Source organism: Chionomys nivalis, chromosome 19 (assembly GCF_950005125.1).
Source record: "Chionomys nivalis chromosome 19, mChiNiv1.1, whole genome shotgun sequence".
Classification (NCBI taxonomy): domain Eukaryota; kingdom Metazoa; phylum Chordata; class Mammalia; order Rodentia; family Cricetidae; genus Chionomys; species Chionomys nivalis.
The window spans coordinates 40,062,488-40,083,922 of NC_080104.1; the positions used below are offsets into that span (position 1 = coordinate 40,062,488).

Consider the following 21,435-nt stretch of genomic DNA (forward strand, 5'->3'; position numbering starts at 1 on the left):
CAATATTTAAAATCACCCCCACTAATAGCAAATTCTATGACCTTTATAATACTGTATCATAGTGATCTTTTGTATAACACAGAATTTCACTTTTGATTTTATTCCTTTAAAAGCACAGATTTGTATATGAACAGATTTCCTTTGGATTAGGGAAGAAACTAGTCTTTTTCAACTTTTAAATAAACATAAAAGTCTTCCGCAAGTTAATTATGGAACTGTTTTTATAACCTCCTAAATTTATAAATAGTTACTTGCTTCAAAAATTCAGGAATAAATTTTCTTGGTATGTTCCAAACAAAAACATATTTTACCAAGATGAAATATTATGCTTTATAATCTTTGTATATATTCCTTTCACTATATCTGAAATAAAATTACGTCAAAGAAATTCTATATGAAAATTTAGAGAACAATTATAACAAATGCAATCACTAAAAAGAGAACTTGTTTAGTCTTTGCATCTTATTTTCCAGACTGAATTTCCCCAGAAAAAAATGTTTTAAAGATATACAGAATAAAAGCGGCAAAGCATGTGCTTATTATAATAAAAATACTTTAATATTTCAAGTATACTAAAATTCGAGAAGTTGGTTGCTTCCCTAATCCACCTTGCTGTCCAGGCTCTTCATGGTTATGAGGTCAAGTGTCCTCAGAGAATGGCCTGTTGGAGCAATGAAGTAGAGGCACACGTGGATACGCGAGTCATGATAGTCAAAAAGAGCGCGCTTGATCTTCAATTCTTCTTGGAGATAGGCCTCAAATTGATCATCTATGTAATCAATTATTGGTTGGTAGCTGAAAAAAATAAGCATTTAAATATTTAATGTACATACCCATGCTATCTTAGTAAGGAACCTGTACAATTACCAAGTCTGAGGTCTGTATCTTCCAGTAAAATCAGTTAATATCTATACCAACCAGACAGTTAACTACAGTACTAACACACGATATGTACAATATACATACAAGAAGGTAATTCTGCCAAAACATTAGGATAATCTAGCTCAGTGGTTCTCAACCTTCCTGATGCTGAAACCCTTTAATACAGTTCCCTAGTGTTGTGATGACCCTCAACTATAAATTTATTTCATTGCTACTTTATAAGTGTAATTTTACTACTGTTATGAATCATAATGTAGATATTTGATATGCATGATAACTGATATGAGTGCAAAGTGGTCAGGACCCACAGATTGAGAACCATTGATCTAGTTAGAAATCATATTAAGTTCATAAAGATTCATTTCTACATCTGTTCACATATTAGGTTCAGTTCTTTTAAGACTTTTACAACTGCCCCCAAGCAGTTAAGAGCTTAACATACAATTAAAATACATGGCATGTTGTTTAATTGGTTGAGAAAAGTAAAAGATATCAATTAAAATACGCAAGTCAAGTTGACTGACTTCCTATTTTCAGTACATCTATAAGTCATGAAAAGCTTAGCCCACAAAAGAGGAAAGGCCAGTATCACCTGAAAATATCTAACTGGTAATGCTGGCATGGTATTATTTTCAGTGAATTAGAAGCAGGTCAATTATATCTTGGGCTCCATTTCTAGCCCAGATAACTCTCACATTCCCTCTAGCTGTTTCAGTCTATTAATCATCCTTTGAAATACAAATCAAATCAGTGTACTCAAAAAACAGTATACTTAATCTCAGCTCATGATGACTTTGTCAACTTTCTACTTCATGTTGATATGATAAAGCATTCTTTATGCAACGTTTTTGTATGTGTTCATGTGTGCAGGTCCCTATGTATGGAACCAGAGGACAACCTCAGGAGTCAAATGCCTTGTTTATTCAAAAGGGCATCTCATTGGTGTGGGGCTTGCAGATTGTGCAATACTGGCTGACCAGCAGGCCCCAAAGATCCTCAGTCTCCAACTCCCCAGCCCTGAGATTACAAACATGTGTCACTGTGCCCACTTTTTTAAAAATTAATATGGGTTCTAGAAATAGACTCAGGTCATCATACTTCAGGACCTCACTGGCTGGGCTATCTCCCCAACCCTTCTACCTTTCTGCTGTTAACTAACTGCACTGAATAATCCAAGCCCATAAATAAAACAATAGCAAGTCAAGCATTATGAAGATTTACAAAATAAAAGCTACCATAGAAACACCTATCTATCATGAAGATATTTTAATAGTTCAGAAACAGTTTCTTTCCTAATACTCCTTGTATTAGGCTGCCTGGGCTCTGGACACTCCATGGACATCCTTGTAATTGTACAGAAAAGCAGTGAAAGTAACCTTATAAAATGTAGATAGAACTGAATTATTTTATAATTGTCTGGTAATTCTAGTCCTTGGAGACCAGAACCTAAAACATAGAATAGTGTATTCCCCCACTATAGACAGCAAACAGTTGGGGAGAAAGCCAACATCTTCATAATTCTGTTTTCTATAAGAATTAGCATAACACCTTCAACATTATAAGAACTAAGTTCATCATCAGAATGATTACTAACAACATCAAGAAAGGTTCCTTAGAATACTGGTCTAAATATGACTCAGTAATATTCCCTTTCAAAAAACCTGATCAGTAAAAATCTTTAAGTACATATTTTACATAAAAATTTCAAAGAAGCATTTGTTAATTACTTAAAATAGGTCAGTAATGACTTATTACACAGTTTAAATAACCAGAAATATTCATGCAGATGACTGTCTTAAGATTTTTCAAAAAATGAAACCATAGATACTGTTGGACAAATAAACAGAATTTCTTCTATAGTAATTTATCCTGTTTCTAATTCCAGTAAATAAAAAACACCACTTCAATGAGAAGACAGTGACTTAACATTAAACTCACATCCTTAAAAAATAACAAATGGCTCAACAGGTGTTAAGAAATCAAGGCCAAAACTGAAGAAAAAAAGGAAAATAGAGAGTTAAGCAGATATAAACTGACATGAAAAAGCTACATTCTACAGGTTATATGACTGACTAGCTGAAATGTTAAAGTTCCAGAATCCAATTATTTTTAGACTCCCTAAAGAGCTATTTGCGACTTGCCTGTCTGTCTGTCTGTCTGCCCTACCATCCTCAAGATGGTCAAGTCAAGTCAAGGGTATGAAGGCCAAGAATGACATCAGAGAGTGGAGGCCTTCAACTAACTTCACTCATTTACTGAAACCAACTTAACTGATATTCTCATCAGAGCATCTGAAAAGTATTTTGATTTGTGACTTTTATCTGTTCCTACAAAAATTTCAAATGATTGGCCACATGAAAATATGTTATCTTGGACAAACTGAATCTGTGTTTCGGACCAAAGTCATTCGCCTTTGGCTCCAAAAGAAACTATCTACCATTCACTCAGAGGTGAGAACTGTTTTTGCAACAGTGGTTTTAGGTACTCAATATGGCCAAAGCACGATCCATGTTTGCTGGAAGAGTCACGCAGATCAGGTGTCACAGCCCCTTGTGCCCACTGGGACTGCCTCCTCCAACGTGTGTTCTTCTAGGGCTCAGACTTCGCTCGGATTGGTCAACCGTCCACTGTTTGTTCTGAGCTGGGTGTTAGGATGCCGTTTATTTAGGAATCTTTCATGCTGTTTCAGAGCATTTGGCTTATTTTTGTTTGTTAGCAGAATGTTCAGCTTATTTGACATAGGCAGCCTGTTCTTCTTGCATTCCTCTATTATTTAATTCAAGGAAAGAGGAAATATTTGGAGGAAAACAGCCATGTGGTAATCCAGTTGGCTTTACGCTTGGTAATTTGTGTTGACCTTGCAAGTATTTGAGGAAAAATGAGAAAACTTAAGTAAAAATAAACATTTAATATTGTATACTGTTTGGGATTTTCCTCACACACTAAATTCAAGTCCTAGGCATAAGGTCACGAATGGGAAGCTTGCTGTAACTAAAAACTTAAAGCATCTAAAGGCAGAAAACAAGATAAAATTGGTGGCCCAAAATCAGTTACGTTTTAGAAACTATCTACATTAAAGGAGACGAGAAAGGACTAAATGCAGGTAATGGAATGAATATAGTTATGAAAGAGGATACAGCCAGGCAGTGGAGCCCAGTGGTCTACAGAGCCAGTTGCAGGACAGGCTCCAAAGCTACAGAGAAACTCTCTGTCTCGAAAAAACAAAAACAAAGTAAAAAAAAAAAAAAAAAAAAAAGAGGCTATAAAGCTAATTGTTTCTCTTGTTCTGACAAGCATTTTTTTTTGAGTAGTCGATGGGTGAATAAGATATATTTGATACTAAAGCATACATTTTAAAGTGGAGCTCCACAGCTGCCATTCCAAATGCCTACTCATACTATATAGAAGGTCGCTAGGTAGTACAGACTTTCAGTCTAGTTAATTTTGGTGTGTAATTTTCCATTGGTTAGCAACTATTTTAATAATAAAGTTATATTTTAAAGAAAGAACATTGTCACAGTTTGCTTTCTGTTGCTATGAATTACACTATGTCCAACAGCAACCTGGGGAAAGGTTTCTTTCATCTTATACTTGCATGTCATAGCCCATCACGCAGAGAAGCCAAGGCAGGGACTCAAGGCAGGAACTGAAGCAGAGACCAAGAAGGAATGCTGTTTATTGGGTTTGCTTCCTCGGGCTTGCTCAGTCAGCCTTCTTCTGTAATCCAGACTCACCTAATTAGGAATGGTACTGCCCACAATGGGCAGAGCTTTCCCACATCAATTATTAATAAAATACTCCTACAGACATGCTCACAGACCACTCTGATGACAGCAATTCCTCAGTTGAGGTTCCCCTTCCCAAAAGGTGTATCAATTTGATTAACAAAAAAGTAAACAAAAACATGAATTTATAAGAAAAGTTTAGAGACTACATCAGAACTAAAAATAAATTCTGAGAAACCTAACTATGCCCAACGCATTCTTCCCATATATCCTTATACCATGATTCTTCTCTTCCTTTATCTCCAAGCAAAGTAAAATTCATTATCAAAAGAAAAGACTGTATGGCTTATTTAAGGATTATTTGGCCTCACCTGCATAAAATGTGATTCTTGGTAAAGAAGGGAGGTGTGAACTCAAGTTCCCAGCAAACACAATACCTGTGCTACATTCTATAAGGCTGAATGACTGTAGCTTCTGTGACTCTGAAGAGTTCTATTAGTAGGGATGTTATAGTTAGATTAAAATTATCTTGGGGTACCATATACTCCCCTATATAGTTCCAAATCTGTGTGTAACCCAAAATCCTCTACTAGGCAAATCCCTTTAAGATGTATAAAGACATCCCTAGCCACTAGCAAACCAAAAGGAAGAACACTACTGGCTGGTTCTGAAGCTTGTGACAGTTTTGCTGACTTGTGTAACCTGCTACCTAATATTTCCCCCAATGTATTTGGAAAGTATCTTGATTCATGTCTTTCTCTCTTCTGTTGCTGTATAAATGCTACCAAACCTCTATCATGCTGGACTGTGGTATCTGTGGTAACCCCAATCTATCTTCCAGTCACTCAGATTCAGCTCCAGAATAAGTGATCTCTTATTTACTACCTTTGCCGTAAGTGTCTTCCTGCTTGTCTGTTGTTGTTGTTTTGCACTATCACAGAAAATTAAAACAGGATGCAACGAACTATTGCTCAAGGACTAAATCAACTTAAACACCCGTTCTTATAAATATTTCACTGAGGCACAGCCATGTCCATCTGCTTATGTACCCATTCTACCTTCTTATCAAAATGGCAGAGCAAAGCCATTCCACAGAGATACATTCCACAGAGATACATTCCACAGAGCTTGAAATATTTACTTTTTACCCTTTATAGAAAAAAATTACAAAGTTCTGTACTAAAAGTGTCAATTCTAATTTTAGAATTAAGATCAATTGAGATGATTTATCAATCCAGCTCTTGGGCTTCACTTCTGAACCCATGGGGCAGGAAGAAGAAATCAAATCCCATACTAGTGGGATTCTAATGAAAGAATCCCTCCCCACATTGAGATGTGATCTAAAAGCCTATACTGTAAGGGTGAGGCTGAACCAGAAATAAACCTACAACTATCCCCTTCTTCCCAAAGACCCATAGTGGTGTTTATTGCTTTCTAACTAAAAGGAAAAGCGAAATGGCATATTGTTGGGAGCTTCAGGCCCTTCCATGTAATACAAGAAGCCTTTTTGCTTCTGGGAACCTCAAGGCATGAAATGGGTTCAGTGATCCCTCAAGAACTAGTATCAGAGAAAAGTTAACAAGCAAACCCAAGTCTATCCAATGATATGCAAAAAGGAATAACCATAAATGAAAATTTTCAAAAAATTACTAAAATTACACAATATAATCCAATGAAATTTATTCAAGAGATCAAGTGCCTTGGCTTTAAGCTCATTGAAAAATACTTAACTTACATACAAATCAGTTCTAAGTTGATGTATGTAATCATTAATAACATTTAAAGTGAGGTGTCCTGTGCTGCTTGCTGACTTTTGTCTGGAGAGTCCACAAGAAACATTTCCTGATAGGTTGAAAGACCTCACCTAACCTGGATTACACAGACTCTGTTCACACAAAATGACTCTGGAAAACAACTTTTAATAATGAAACTATACATATATTTCTAAAAGTAAAACGAATGAAAGTTTACACCAATATATTCTTCCCTTTCTTTTATAGTCCAAAATCATTATAGAATATACAATTAACTTCTACAACACTACAAAGAAAAATGGGCAAAAATGACATAAGATAAAACATAAGCTAGAATTTTATTAAAAACTGTGATACAGGTTCATCTAAGACCAGCAGTTCTCAAACTGTGGGTTGTGACCCCTTTTTAGGGGTTGCATATCAGATATTTACATTACAATTTATAACAATAGCAAAATTAGTTATAAAATAGTAACTAAATTATTTTGTGGTTGTGGTCACCATAACATGAAGAGCTGTATTAAAGGGTCACAGAATTAGGACATTTGAGAAGCACTGATCTAGACAGTTCTCACTGAGAATATTTCTATAGGGCTAATAAGGTTATGGGAGTTGCATAGTATCTTGTTTTTTCATATTGCTAGTATTTTTGCAATTGGACCTGGACATCTGGAGTTAGTTCATTGGTCACATGTATGAGATAAATTTCTAACCCACGTATGTTGACTAGGGATTTAATCCTGTTTTTACTGTCTCTCAAACATGGTTGACTTTAGATGGTGTAGGAAGAACCTATAGGTCAGTGTTAAGGAGACTTGGTATTTTTCTTAGTGGAGAGGCTGGTGTGATACTAATTCAGTGGTTACTGGGGGCTCACTGGGGTCTTAGTGGTAGTGTGAGGCTGTTTAAGTAAGGCCCCAGGATAGGGAAAGAAGAGATGGGCCAGTCCTTCGGGAAGGTTCTGGGGCTGATGGGGCAGGGGTTAGAGCTAATGGATTATTAACAGAGTTGTGGTGAGGGCTACTGTGGCAAGGTAGGGAAGTAAGGGGACTCACCAGGAAAGTCCATGAATGTAGCTCATTGCTGGACCTGAGTTGGAAGAAAGGTAATGTGGGATGGGAGGGGAAGGGAATTCACCAAAATTGGCTGCCATGTGGCTTCTGTCTGGCTCTAAACCTAGGTAGACTGACTGACTGTCTGACTGGATTTAAGGCCTGCTTAATTAGAGGGAACTCATGCCTGCTACTGCAAACCTAGCCAAGAACCCAAATAAGACATATATTACATAATTCAAGGTCTGTCAAGAACCAGAGAGCCCGGAGAACTGAGGCAAATACTGTCTTCTGGATATGACAGGGATGCTGGACCTATGACTCTCAACAGCTATGGTTGCCCACACAGGCCACAGCAGTCAACATTCTAGTGTAACAAGAAAAGGCTCATAAAGCCTCAGCTCTAGCTGAACTACAGACATGGAAGGTAAACTAGATTACCTATGCCACGCAATGTCAAATATACGTGTGTGCATGCCTTATAGACATACATTTTACATGTATGTATACATCCATATATACATATGTGTGTATGAATGTGTGTATGATATATATGCATATATATTATAGACGTAATTTTGATGTGAGACAGGCAAAGGACAAGTTGGAGGTGGGGAAAGAGGAGTGATTATAGCCAGAGTGCATAGTACCCATGTATGAGAGTCTAAATAAGTTTCCTATAATGCTTAATAATGTAACTGGCTGTTTTGGTGGGAACTGGACAGGGAAAAAATTAATTTCTAAACAATATGTAACCACTGTATATGTTTGCCCTTATATGTCTTATACATTTTTTTCTCAACAAGGTAAGTCTAAAAATTAGTAAAAAATATTCACTGACTATACACTAAATCACATAGTATTTCTATCAAATATATGTTTTAATGCTGTGATTTAATTATTCTAAAGAAATAAGACAACTCAATAGAAAAATACCATCTTGTCAATAACAACAAAACATTGAACAATTGGTAAAGAAAGAAAAAACTCCATCTGAGAATCAAAATCATGTATTATCTCAGCAGAAAATAAAACTGCAGCTTAAGAGGAAGAAGACAAAGTTTTCACCCTGAAATAAAGCTTGTCTTATACAAGAAAGGAAATAGACAAACAGAAAACCCCACATACCTCTCTTCTTTATTGATCTGGTCGCCAAACCCCACTGTATTCACAACAGTCAGTTTCAAGCGAACATTACTTTCCTGGAGTTCGTATGTCTGAGCTCTAAGTCTAACACACGGACAAAAGTGTGAGGATTCAAGCTCTTCAAAATTAGTATTGAACAGTGTGTTAATCAGTGTGGACTTTCCAATTCCAGTCTCCCCTGAAAGAAACAGAGCACGTGTTCACATGTGCAGAGAGTCACTGGGAACAATCACACATCTAAACTCTGAAGCTGGTCTAAATCACTAGGGGAACAATGACTACACATGCTACCCTGCTCTGAACTCTGAAGAGAGCAATAAAAATTTTAAAAAAAGTTTGAAGCTAAGCAAAACAAAACTAGTAGAATTTAAACGACTCATAAAATACACAGAGCCATTAATCTTAGACACAAGAATCATCCTGCTTATACAAAGAAGGAAGCGAGCATAAGAGTATGAATTCTGAAAAACTGGAGGAGTTACTGGCACTCACCCACACAGAGAATGTTGAAACAGAAGCCTTGCTGAATGGATCTATCAACCAGCTGATCAGGTAAACTTTCAAAGCCAACATGGCCACACATAGTCAAGGAACGGGGATGGTCTTTTTTCTGAAGAAAAAACCAAACAAGTAACTTTGATTTTATTATTTTTTATATTTGGTATTTGATTTAATTAATGTACAATATAGGCACACTTGAGAGAAAATATAATTTAACAAAGCAACTGAAGATTTCACGACTTCTACTTCTCACTGAAAAGTGGTTGAGTAAAACTGAGAAAACAAAAACCAGTGCTGAGCCTCCCAAAACACTCATTTCTCATTCCTTTTATGTGACAAAAGTCTAGCACAAATTTTGACATTAAAACATATGACCTCCAATTCCAAGAAAACATCCAAGTAAACTATGCATATTCACTGACAAAAATGAAGAATTTATGTCATCAGTTGTGGGAATAAAAGACAGTATTAGATTAGCTCCACCCCCATCCAGACCAGGTACCAGCAATGGCCTCCTACACCCAGCCGTCTATATACATGTCCATGCCTATTCCTTCACCTATTCCTGGAATAGGCAGGAAAATGAACCAGGCTAGGCATCCATTAATAGATGGACAAGTAAAGAAGATGTGTTAAATATACACAGGCATATACTGTAGCAATGCATTATGATAAAAATATTTCCAATATTCTAAGACTGGAACTTCTGCTGAGTTAATAATACACCTTGAGGTCATTTAAGTCTTAAAACTGCTTTCCAAACGAGTACTCAGCCTGTTCGTTTTATCTGCTTTTAAGAGAACAGCGCAGCAATCAACCTTACTTCTCTTGGATTCCCCATGTAATTAACTTTTACAACCTAAACTAAGCATAGCTGTAATCTTAAATTATGTGCCCTTCCACACCCCAACCCAGAATAATGCATGTGTATCACTTTATGAAATCAGCAAATATAGAAGATGAAAGCAATCTTCTACAGTGAATAGCCACCATAAATGCTCAACACAACATTCAGAAACAGATGCTGATTGATGTCATATTACTGTTTGTTAAATGGGTAGGTTGAAGCCAGTGACGTCATCCCTTGTAAGATAGATTTCTGTAAAGTATTCCACTCCTGCCCCATGTGATGCTTTCTGTGCAGCTCAATAAACACAGCACATAAAAAGCTGATTCTCTGTTAGAAGGATGGAGACACTGGGAACAAAGTGGAGAATTCAAACTGGCCTCAATGTGGGTTAAATGAATCCAAAGAAAAATTCTCTTATTTCTTTACTTAATGTGACAATGATGCAATACTGATGACTCGTTAATTAACTCAAAGTTACTAATGCAATTCATCCATGCAATGTAAGTGGGATTTTATTCAGACATAAAGAAATATGAAACATTTCCAGGAAAATGGATGGAAAAGGAAATCAGTAAATAAGCTAAACTCAGAAAAATACCATATTTTCTCTTGTATGAATCTAAGGAGGGGTGTGTGTGTGTGTGTGTGTGTATGTGTTTAACCAGGAAAAGGATGACCATGAGACATGAGGAAGAAATCTTAACGTAAGGTGCAGGAATGACGGGCAGTGGAATACATGTGACAGGATTAGAGGGGAAAGAATCAGCAGGAAGGGGCAGGGTGATGGGAGAGTGCAGTAAGGCAGGGCAATGAATAAGAATGGAGTATATTGACACATATGCATGAAATTATCATGATGAAACCATTACTTTGTACGATGACTTGAAAATTTAAAAGGAAAAATATTGTGACTTTCTTGTATAACAGTATATTTATTCAACATATAGACTAATGCATTATTATTATTATTATTTTTTTTTTTTTTTTGCTGAAGCACGCATGGACAGTTCGTAAATGGCAGTTCTGTTGAACTTGCCCATATTGGATTTCATGGTCTAAGTTGATGAGGACGATTGACCAGGCCTCTTCCTTAATGCATTAATATACAGATACACAAATAATAAATTGTAAGCTCTCACTTGCATGGAAAGGCAAGAACACTATTTTTATTTAGAAGTCATTATAGGAATACAAAGAAATTAACTAGCCTGCTTTAGGAATACTCTAATAAGCCAAAGCAGTGCTCAGAATTAGGTACATCCCACTATAGCGTGACAGGGGAAAACAGAAATGTTATGAATATTCCTGTACCGGACAGCTGGGAAGACAGGGGTAGTTACACGGAAACAAGCTGTTTAGTCAGCCTACTGAAGTGTGTGTGTGTGTACAGAAGATCTATTATATATGCCACACTGTGCTAATCTAGTAAATCATTTTCTTATGCAGTCCTTACAAAAAACCTGAGCTCTGTATATTACTATTCCTGGAGTTCCTAAAGAAGAAACGGGTTCAGAAAGGCTAACAGGTATGATCTGAATAAGGAGGTTACTACCCCAATTTGTAAACCAAATTCAAGCGTACGATTCCTAATAGTTGAGAAAGGGAAAACAACAAGCTGTGCCAACTCAGTAACACTTCTATACGACTTCTGAGTACAGCACAAGATATACAATGAAAATAACTGCTTTCTTTAATATTAAGGAGTTCGGATTATAGGTCAGATGGTAGAGTACTTGCCTAGCATGAACATGGACCTGAATTCTATTCTTCACATTACAAAAGATACTATCATTAATACAGATGTATAACACAGCTTCCACATCTAATGTATAGAAAATACCCCAAAAGAGGAGGTGGAAAGATTGTAGGAGCCAGTGGACCTGGATGCTCACTTCGAGATGGGGTCTTCTACACAAGATAGGGAAACTTAGATCTATGAAGTCTCAACAATCTGGTTGTCTAAAAAACCCTACAGTGTAGTGACACCACCACTCGACACGCCGGTGTGAAGAGGAAAAATCTCACAAGGCCCTATACCAACATGAAGAGCTACAGGCAATTAATTGCCACTGACAGTGAATCAGGCTTCTCCAGAGGAGTCCCCGATAGGTTATCTAATCCTAAGCAGTAAACCCTAAACACACACACATAAGAACAACAGCAAATTGGATTCAGCAGGTTGTACTTATATATACATCCATACACAAAAACACATACAGATACATAATCAAAGAAGAGGTCATGAATCTGAGAAAACGTAGGGTAGAGGACTTGGAAGAGTTGGAGGGGGAGAGTCAGGGAAAGAAATGATGTAAGTACTGTTATGTAAAATTGTCAAAAATAATAACAACAACAACAACAATAAAGGAGTATTACAAAAGCAGCCCTGATGCTTCCACTCCTGACTTCTTAGCATCGCAGGTCTCTTCCTGTAAGGTTACCAGTCTCTCATTAATCCCTCTAGAGGAGATGTACAAACCTAAGTATGTGTCTGTGCTGAACTCCTTTGTGTATCTAACAATAGCAGCCAATTCTTCAACACAACACTGTTTGTTGCTGTTGTTTTCTGAGTCTCCTCAAGAGATTGTTTCATGTAACATTATCTGATTCTATGACATAATGTTCTATTCTGTACTGTAGTGTATGCTTCTCTTTATTGAGATAGCACCCTTTGCTATTACTACAAATGAACTACGCTATAACAAATACCTTTGCCTCTATGTCTTACAAAAGAGGAACCTTCTGCTATATCTAAGAAATTTTTACTAACTCAACTACCTACTAAACTACTTGTCACAAAATCTAACCACAATTCATTGCTGATTAAAAACTGAAAACCACTCTCTTGCTAGTATTTTTTAAAAAGGTTTAAATGGCATTGTTCTAGTACAGTTCAGAGAATGTGATGGGTGGTACTCACAGAAGAAACGCATGCTCAGGTGTGAGCAGGTAATACATTTTATCAGGAAGTGACATTGAGCACTGAGTATCCTACTGATTTATCCATATTATCCAATCTAACGAAGGGACAAATTTTTTCTTTGACACAAAATGAGAGACCATTTCAGATTTATTCAGCCTGGCACTCAAATATTATCCCAAATCTGGTACTTTTAATCTCTGGCATACTTGAGCAGCTCGAGACCAATAAATAAATCTTTTATTTCTCACCGGCTTACTTTCTCCAGATACAAAGTTCTGCCTCCCTGTTGGAGGGCAAGGCTCCTGTTGATATGATTTATAATACTGTCTAACCTCTCCAGGGCCCAAGTCCAGAGCTATGGGTAAGCTCCACCACCCTTTTGTTAGTCTCTCTAGTCCTTGGGGAATCTCTTCCCAACTCTGTTAAAAATCTGCCTCTCTAATCCACTCACTCCAGCTCCTAATGAGTCTCTTCTCCATAAAACAGACTACAGATGTTTGAATACACTCCTTCCTCGTCATCCTTTGATGATATAATAGGCTAATATCAGGGAAGCCAGCTCTCCCTAACTCACAGTACGACAAAATAATTTCCAGAACATTTAAATTCTGTAGGTAATGCATAAAGAAACGGGAGTAAATTCAGATTCATTTTGTTAATCTTAGCACGTAAAAAGGCAAAACTTGTTTTGGAAACTCAACGGGATATGAAAATATTGATTTTTCTTGGGTCCCTTTCAATTCGGACTCTAAGTTCTAGCAAAGCATCATGAAAGTATGATGTAGTAAAAATGAAGAATAAGTCACAGAAACCACATGTAGAGGCATGATGGATTAATAAGAAGAGACACACTAAAGCTGTATTTTGTTGTTGTGGGAATTAAATCAGATTTATTTGGGCCCTGTTCCATGCAGGCCAAATGATAGAAAAACTAGGCATTGAGAAGTTGCTGGTTTTACCAAGGCCAGGTAAAGAAAATGAAAGAGAAGCCAGAGAAGGGTAAGGAAGAAGAAATAATTATTCACAGAAACATCTTAAAATGTACCTTTTTGGGGCAAGGAGGGGAGGTGACACCAAGGAAACAGAAGAAAGTCTACCAATAACACACTTTTCACTTATTCCCCAAATGAACTAAATACTAATTTTTAAAAAGCCATATATTTTAAAGAAAGTGTAACAGACACCAGGCAATGTGGATCAAAGCTAAGTCAGTCGGTATTCTTGGAATATACATTTTAGTACAGTTGAAACATATGCATATAATAGGATGAGCGCTGTAGTGTCAGAGAAAGAACTGTGGAAGAAAAAGCTCCTCTCCACCCAGCCAGTAAATAAAGCACAGAGGGGAGAAGAAGTGACAAACAAAATGGTAAACATAGATGTATGGCAACAAAGTTGTGAAGAACTGTCACTCGGGCCTCAGGAATCCCCATGCAAGTGCAAGGACGACCGCAGAGGAGGTGAAGCTGAAGAGGAGGCTGTGGGTCCCATCAGTGCTACAGAAATTTGACAAGTGCTTCCATGCGTCACAAAGTGAGGTCACTGGGTGGATGTTACGATAAACAGGAAAGAAAATAGGATATGAATTGGCATATTTTGATGCAATTTTAGGGAAGGTAGGGGAGAAAAATATCCCAAGAGCTTAGGCAGGTGAATAAAACTACAGGCAAGGGTTGCAGAACCATAAACATCTTTTCTATCTTAATTAAGCATGCATTGTGACTATAACTTTTGTAGTTTGTAATAAAATTACCACATTTCATTCTTTTCTCACAATTTCATAAATAAAATTTTTTTCCTTCCTATATTTATCTTTATAATCCTAGCATATGATTTTATGTTCTTCCGTATTAAGTATTTACGAAAAGTCTACCTTTTCACTTAAAGGAAGCCCTTTATAGCTGCCTCTCCTTGGCATATCCAAACATGTCACTATGTTTTATTTTATTTTTATGTGTAGTGGTGTGCTGTCTGCATGTACATCTACACACCATGTGTCTGCCTGGTACCCACGGGGATTAGAAGAGGGCACTGGACACACTGGAACTGGAGTTACAGGTGCTTGTGTAATATGCTTTTGTCTATTGTCCACGGATGTGCTCAGAAACGAACCTAGGTCCTCTGAAAGAGAAACCATGATATTAACCACTGACATCTCTCCAGAACCAGCATTATTACTTTTGCACTTTGGGATTAGTAAGTAAATAAGAGTTACTTGTGGACAACCACCAATACTTTTCACAGTCAATAACAAAGATCTATTAAGTATCACATGGGTAATGTGTTAGCACTGAGTTACAGTTCACTCAAGAGTCACAGGTCATCTAACAAAAACCCAGCACCAGGCATATGAAGCACTTGTTTGAGTGGTTGGTCAGAGGTCAGAGTTGTCAAGAGACTCCCCCAAAATTACAGGCTTTTGTCTATTGTCCTTGGTTGCTCCCCAAAGGTGAATGGTAAGTTCCTCTTGCTGAAGACAGCATGCACTTCATACTCAGGCCTAGGAGACCTGAGCTAGATCTGACATGAAAGCCTCCTCCCTGAGGACTAACTTTAGTGGTACCAGAAGGCAAAATGCAAGAATCTGAAAGAGATAAGCAACCGAAAGTCCTATCCAATTATGATGCTATTAACCACAACAATAACCAGCATGATAACTCTAAGGTGCAGTAGTGGTATGCATACCTTGGCAGTAACCAACAGCTCTCTAACTGGATTTAAGATAGCACAACAAGATGGAAATCATTCCTAGTACTGAAAACCTGGCCATTTACCCAGGAACAGTGAAGTCATGGATCTTGAATGATCTTAGCAAACCTACAATCACCACTTGTCTAAATCAACATAAACCCTAACAACATTCTAAATATTTTTCCTTATACACACAGATAAATGGAGTCCTCACCCCTTATCAAGGAAACTTCTCTTTGTAACAGATGAAGACTAGGACAGAAAACCACAACCAATCAAACGCAGAGTTGTGGAGCCCAGACCCAACTGATCAATCTTCCACAAAACTCCTACACTTAAGGTTCAGGGATCACTGTGGGAAAGGGGACAGAAAGATTTAGACAGAGGAAGAGGGAGCTTGCTGTAAGATTGTGTCTCCTAGAAATGTAGGACACTATGCCCATCAAGTCTCACCAACATGACTGTTTAAACCTAAGATGAACAAGGATGACACCAATAAACATGCTAACATAACAAACATAAAAAACATGAACAAGCTCAGAGGCCTCAACCTTCACAAAGAACTACAAACTACAGCAACTGAGGAACGCTGAGAGCAGGAGAAATGATATTCCCCAGGAAGAGCACACTAGTTGGTTATCCAATACCAAATGGTCAGCCCTGAAAACATATACATAAGGAACATTATACAGAGTAGGGTATATATTTATGTATATGTGGTATATATGTATGTACATGTATATACACATATATGTATACATGCATGTGAGTGTGTGTGTGTGTGTATATATATATAAAACAACAATTAAAGAAAAAAAGAATTTAAAAGAGAGCAATGTGGGTGGGTATATAGAAGGGTTTGGAAGAAAAAAAGAAGGGAGAAATGACACAATTACAATGTCAAAAAATAAAGAATAGCTTTGAAATGATTCTTGCATTGGAGAAACATAAATTCACTTTTGTTTTAAAAAGTTTAGTATGGAAGTAGATCAAACCACAAGTAGAAACAATCCTTGATCAGCCTTAAATATATATACATCTGGGTAATACTAATTGGACTCAATAGGTTTGTGTGTACAATAAAGATCATTAACTTGAGAGGAGGCTGTGGGAGGGATGGCACTAGAGTTGGAACAGGAAGATGGAGGGGTAAACATGATATACAGTATACTCTCATATGTCGATAACATGACATTCTCAACCAATTTTATTTTTATAAAAGAGAAATCAGCCTATAGGATCTGTAACAGAAGATCCCAACTGAAATAATTGATGACCAATAGAAAGAAAACCACAAACAAGAAACAGAGGAATCACAGGACTGAGCCATGGGGAACTCTGGTACTTAAATATGGAAGAATTTAGAAACAACTCCAAGAGTCAGAGACAGCTAAAGAGGAAATCTACGAATGTGTGGAGTCTAGGCAGGTGTTAGAGTGCCACTCCTATTCATTTGGATGCTCACCTTTCCTGCAGTGACATAGCTTCTGCAGACTGCAGGGCTCACACACCTGACAAAATGTATTATCTGACCCTTTCACAAAAGGTATTGTCATATCTTCATCTGAGAGAAAAAAAGAGGGTAGGGGAACTAGCAAAGGGCTATAATAGTTAGATTTTGTCAACATGAACTAGATAGAGTCACCTAGGAAGAGTGAACCTCAACTGAAGAACTGCCGTCATCACACTGGCCTGTGGTATGTACATCTGGGAGTCATTTTCTTAATTAATGATTGATAAAGAAGGGTCTAGTCCGGTTGTGGGTGTTGCCACTCATGCACAGATGGTCCTGAGCTGTATAAGAAAGCAGACTGAGCAAGACAAGGAGAAATAAGGCAGTAAACACACTTGATGGTCTCTGCTTCAGTTCCTAGCTCCAAGTTCTTGTCATACCTGCCTTTGCTTCCCTGGAAGGACTGTAAAGTTAAAATGAAACAAATCCTTCTCTCCTCAGGTTGCTTTAGGTCAATGTTCTATCACAGAGCCAGAGAAACTAACTACAATAAAAACAATTTTAGGTCACATAGGAGTTCCTGATGTTGCTAAAGTTTGAATCTGGAATGTCCCCCCAAAGGCCTAAGTGTTAGAAGCTTGTCCCTTCATTGGTACAATAACCAAAGGAGGGAACAAGAGGTGGAGCTTACTACAAGGCTAAGATACCCTCAAGTGTGCCCTCAGAGTTACTTGTTTGACACTGATCTGTTTCTCTTTTGCTTCCTAGCTCTCGGAAGATGGCTATCTCTTTGCTTCCTAGCTCTCGGAAGATGGCTATCTCTTTGGTTCACTATTAAGTCACTATCAATAAGTGCAACTCCACAACATGCCCAATGTACTGAGGTGAATTAGTCATGGACTAAAACCTCCAGAACTGTGAGTCAAAGTGGACTTTTACTTGTCACAGGTAATCCCGTATAATAGAAAGGTGATGGATTTGTTACTTTTCTCCTTGCAGTAATAAAATACCTAGCAAAAGCAACTTAAGGATGGGTTTGTTTAGGCTCATAGTTTCAGCGTAGTCAGTCATGAGGGAAAATCATGGTGACAGGGTGGCTAAGGCAGTATGTGCAGTCATGAAGCAGGAAGATGAATGCTAGCCCTTAGCTTGCTTTCTCCTTTATACTCACTATGGGCCCCCAGACCATGGGATGGTGCCCTACACATTCAGGATGTATTTCTTGTTCAGTCAGATCTTTCTGCAAACACCCTCATAAATGTGTGGTGATTATAAATCCTATCAGGGGATAATGAAAATTAGTTATCATAGGAGACCAAAAAATAATTTAAGGTCAAAAACATTTAGTGAGACTGTTGATGTACTTTTCCTCCATCTGGCACAAAAGTGGATCCTAGAGACAATCTGGTTGGTATTAAGTGTGGAATTCTGCCAGGAAAAGACTTTGAGGCAGAAGGAGCAGATGTGCAAGGGAATGATTCTAAACAATGATAATAATGAACTCAAAGGGGACTAAAAGGGAACCAGAAAGCAAGTAGAAATAATAGATTAGAGCAAAGATTTGAGGGAGCTGGGATAGTTAGGGAGTAAACAAGGAAGGTAGAAGGCATACAGACCGAAGTATCTGAAACTGAGATTTTTAGTTTTGTGCAATGACAAAATCAGGCATTATCCATTAGAAAGAGAGGCTAACATAGCATAAAATCTAAAAGAATACCTAAGGAAAGGAGGTCAACTATTGTAAAGGCAAAGTCTAAGAGGATCATCTAAACAGATACTGAAACCACCCAGAATTTCAACAGGCCTAATGCATGAAAATTGCAGGGAGCTACTCAGGAAGCACTGAGGAAGGCAGGGCTGCAGGGATGCCTACTAGCCAGAGAGGTCGGTATGCAGTCCAACAGCTGAGTGCTACAACAGCAGTGGGGAGTACAGTGGTGAACTCCTCATGCTCATGCTCAGGAGCCTAGTAAAGGGAGCAAGCTTCGAAACACAGCTCCCCTACATCCCCTACATCTCCTCTGGGAAATTCTCAAACAACAACAAAACACTTCAGTCAGCAGAGATGGCAGAAATGCGACACAGACTGGAGTAAGTAGGGGGCCCAGGTATCCAAGGACCCACAGCAACACAGCAAAGGGCAGAGTAGGACACCTAGGTATGTGAAATCCACAAAAATACAGTGGCAGAGGTTTCAGAAGAAAGAAGGAGGCTGTAGCTGACTCAGGGAAGGACATCAGACGTGTGAGGGCCCACAATACGTATAAGAAGTGGGAAGCAGGCAGGGTGTGATCAGAGTAGGGTACCCAACACCCAGGGTCTCAAACATGCAGAGAAGGGCTGGAAGTGGGAAGCAAGTTAGAGATGACCTAGAGTAGAGCACCCAGACATGGAAAGTCATAGCATGTGACAGCAGAAGCAGAGCCCAGCCAAGGGTATGTTGACACTGGATAGCGATTGCTATCACTGATAGTTGCTGACTCTCAGGGGAAGGGCAGGGACAGTGACCACAGCTCCAAGTGCCAATCCCACAGCAAAAGAAATAAAGTGGGGAGAGGATAATCTCAACTACAAAAATGGAAGTCAAGAAAAGTGGAAGGAAGGAAGGAAGGAAGGAAGGAAGGAAGGAAGGAAGGAAGGAAGGAAGGAAGGAAAAAAAGGAAGGAAGGAAATGTTCAAAAACTCAAAGAATGCACCCCAAGAGAAAATAAAAACAATAAAGTGAAGAAGTGAATTCAAGATATGAAAACAGACTCAATAATGAAAAAATTGATGAAGAAAAGCCAAATTGAAATGACTCTGAAGCCAGGTGGTGGTGGCGCACGCCTTTAATCCCAGCACCCAGGGGGCAGAGATAGGCAGATCTCTGTGAGTTCAACGCCAGCCTGATCTACAAGAGCTAGTTCCAGGACAGGCTCCAAACTACAAAGAAACCCTGTCTCAAAAAACCAACAAGAAAAAAAGAAATGACTCTGTAAAGAAAAAAAAATGCAATAAGCCAAATGAAGAGCCCAGTGGCAAACTTCACCAGCCGTGAAGATAATGCAGAAAATAAAGAGATCAGGGCTTGAAGACAAAGTAGCTTTGGGCCACCGTAAAAAGACCAAATCCATGAATTATGGATAGAGAAGAATTCCTTGCCATAGACAAAGTATTTACAAGAAAATTTCCCATTCTAGAGAAAGTGGTACTCTAACAACCCTAAATGGAAAAGACAAAATTTTCCATGTCTTATTATAGTTAAAATTCTAAAGGCAAACAGAGAAAGGGTGGTTTTCTTAGTTAACCCCAGCTGTCGTCTAGTCATCTGAGGGAGTCTCATGTCTGTGAGATGCTGTCTTGATTGGTTAATTGGGAGGCCCAGTCCACTGTGGATCATGCCATCCCCTGGGTAGGTGTTTCTGGGCTGTATAAGAAAACTGTCTGAGCAGGAGTCAAGGAGCAAGTCTAAATGTGAGCCAGCCAGCAGTGTTCCTACATGGTCCCCAGCCCCACTTGTTTCAGTGATGCACTGTGACTTGAAAGCGTAAGTCAAATAAATCTATTCCTCCTCCAAGTTTCTTTTGGTCAGCATGTTTAATTAATTACAGCAAGCAAGTAAACCAGGCATAATAACAGCTGATGATTTGATACAAAATTTTAAGTCAAGAAGGGCTTAGATTTGTATTCTGGGTTCTGAAAGACCAAAAACTGTCAACCTAGACTTTTATACTCAGCAAAACTACCTATCCTAATTTGAAGGAAGAATTAAAATTTTATAGGACTAAAACAAACTAATGGAATTTATGGCCAATAAGCCAAATAAAAGGAGGATAATGGAAGGAATATTGGAGGGAACATACCCAAAAGGTCACAGGGGAAAAATAAATACCAGATCAATAAATCAAAAGAGATTTAGGAAAACAGTACTAATACATGCCTTTCACTAATAACTATAAATATGAGTATTCTCATTCCCCAATAAAAGACAGAGACTAGCAACTGTACTTTAGAGAAAAAGATCCATTTTTTTGCTTTCTCTCTCCTGGATTTTTTCTACAGCTCAGAACCTCTTGCCAGGGAAGGCACTGCCAATAGTGGGCTGGGTATTCCCACGTCAACTATCAAGACAGTCCTCACAGACACAACCACAGACCATCTGATCTGGGCAATCCATCCATGACGACCGCCACAGATGACTTAAGCTAAGCAAGACATATGTGAGTAATGGTTCTCATCTCTACATACGGTACCACCTTACTAACAGTCTCCCTCAGTAAGACAGCTATCTGCATTTTCAAGTATTCAAGTAATTCTTGCTAAGTAATACACATGCAGTCAAACAAAGTATTACTGTGTATAATGGTCATTTGTCTTGAAAAAACAAGTGTAGACAACTCACAACATATTAGGTATCTGTGAATAGATACTTATTTCACAATGTATGAACTCTCTCTCTCTCTCTCTCTCTATATATAT

General features: G+C 38.1%; 1 protein-coding gene across 2 annotated transcripts in view; it reads right to left on the reverse strand.

Moving 5' to 3' along the window:
- Positions 1–21,435, reverse strand: part of Septin10 (septin 10) — a 42,165-nt gene that overhangs the window by 17,990 nt on the left and 2,740 nt on the right. For both annotated transcript variants that reach the window (XM_057794648.1, XM_057794647.1), the window contains exons 2-4: positions 9,052–9,169; positions 8,542–8,737; positions 609–795 (exon numbers count right to left, since the gene is read on the reverse strand). In XM_057794648.1, the coding sequence (XP_057650631.1) occupies positions 609–795; positions 8,542–8,737; positions 9,052–9,169 (501 nt within the window). The remainder of the gene's footprint in view (positions 1–608; positions 796–8,541; positions 8,738–9,051; positions 9,170–21,435) is intronic.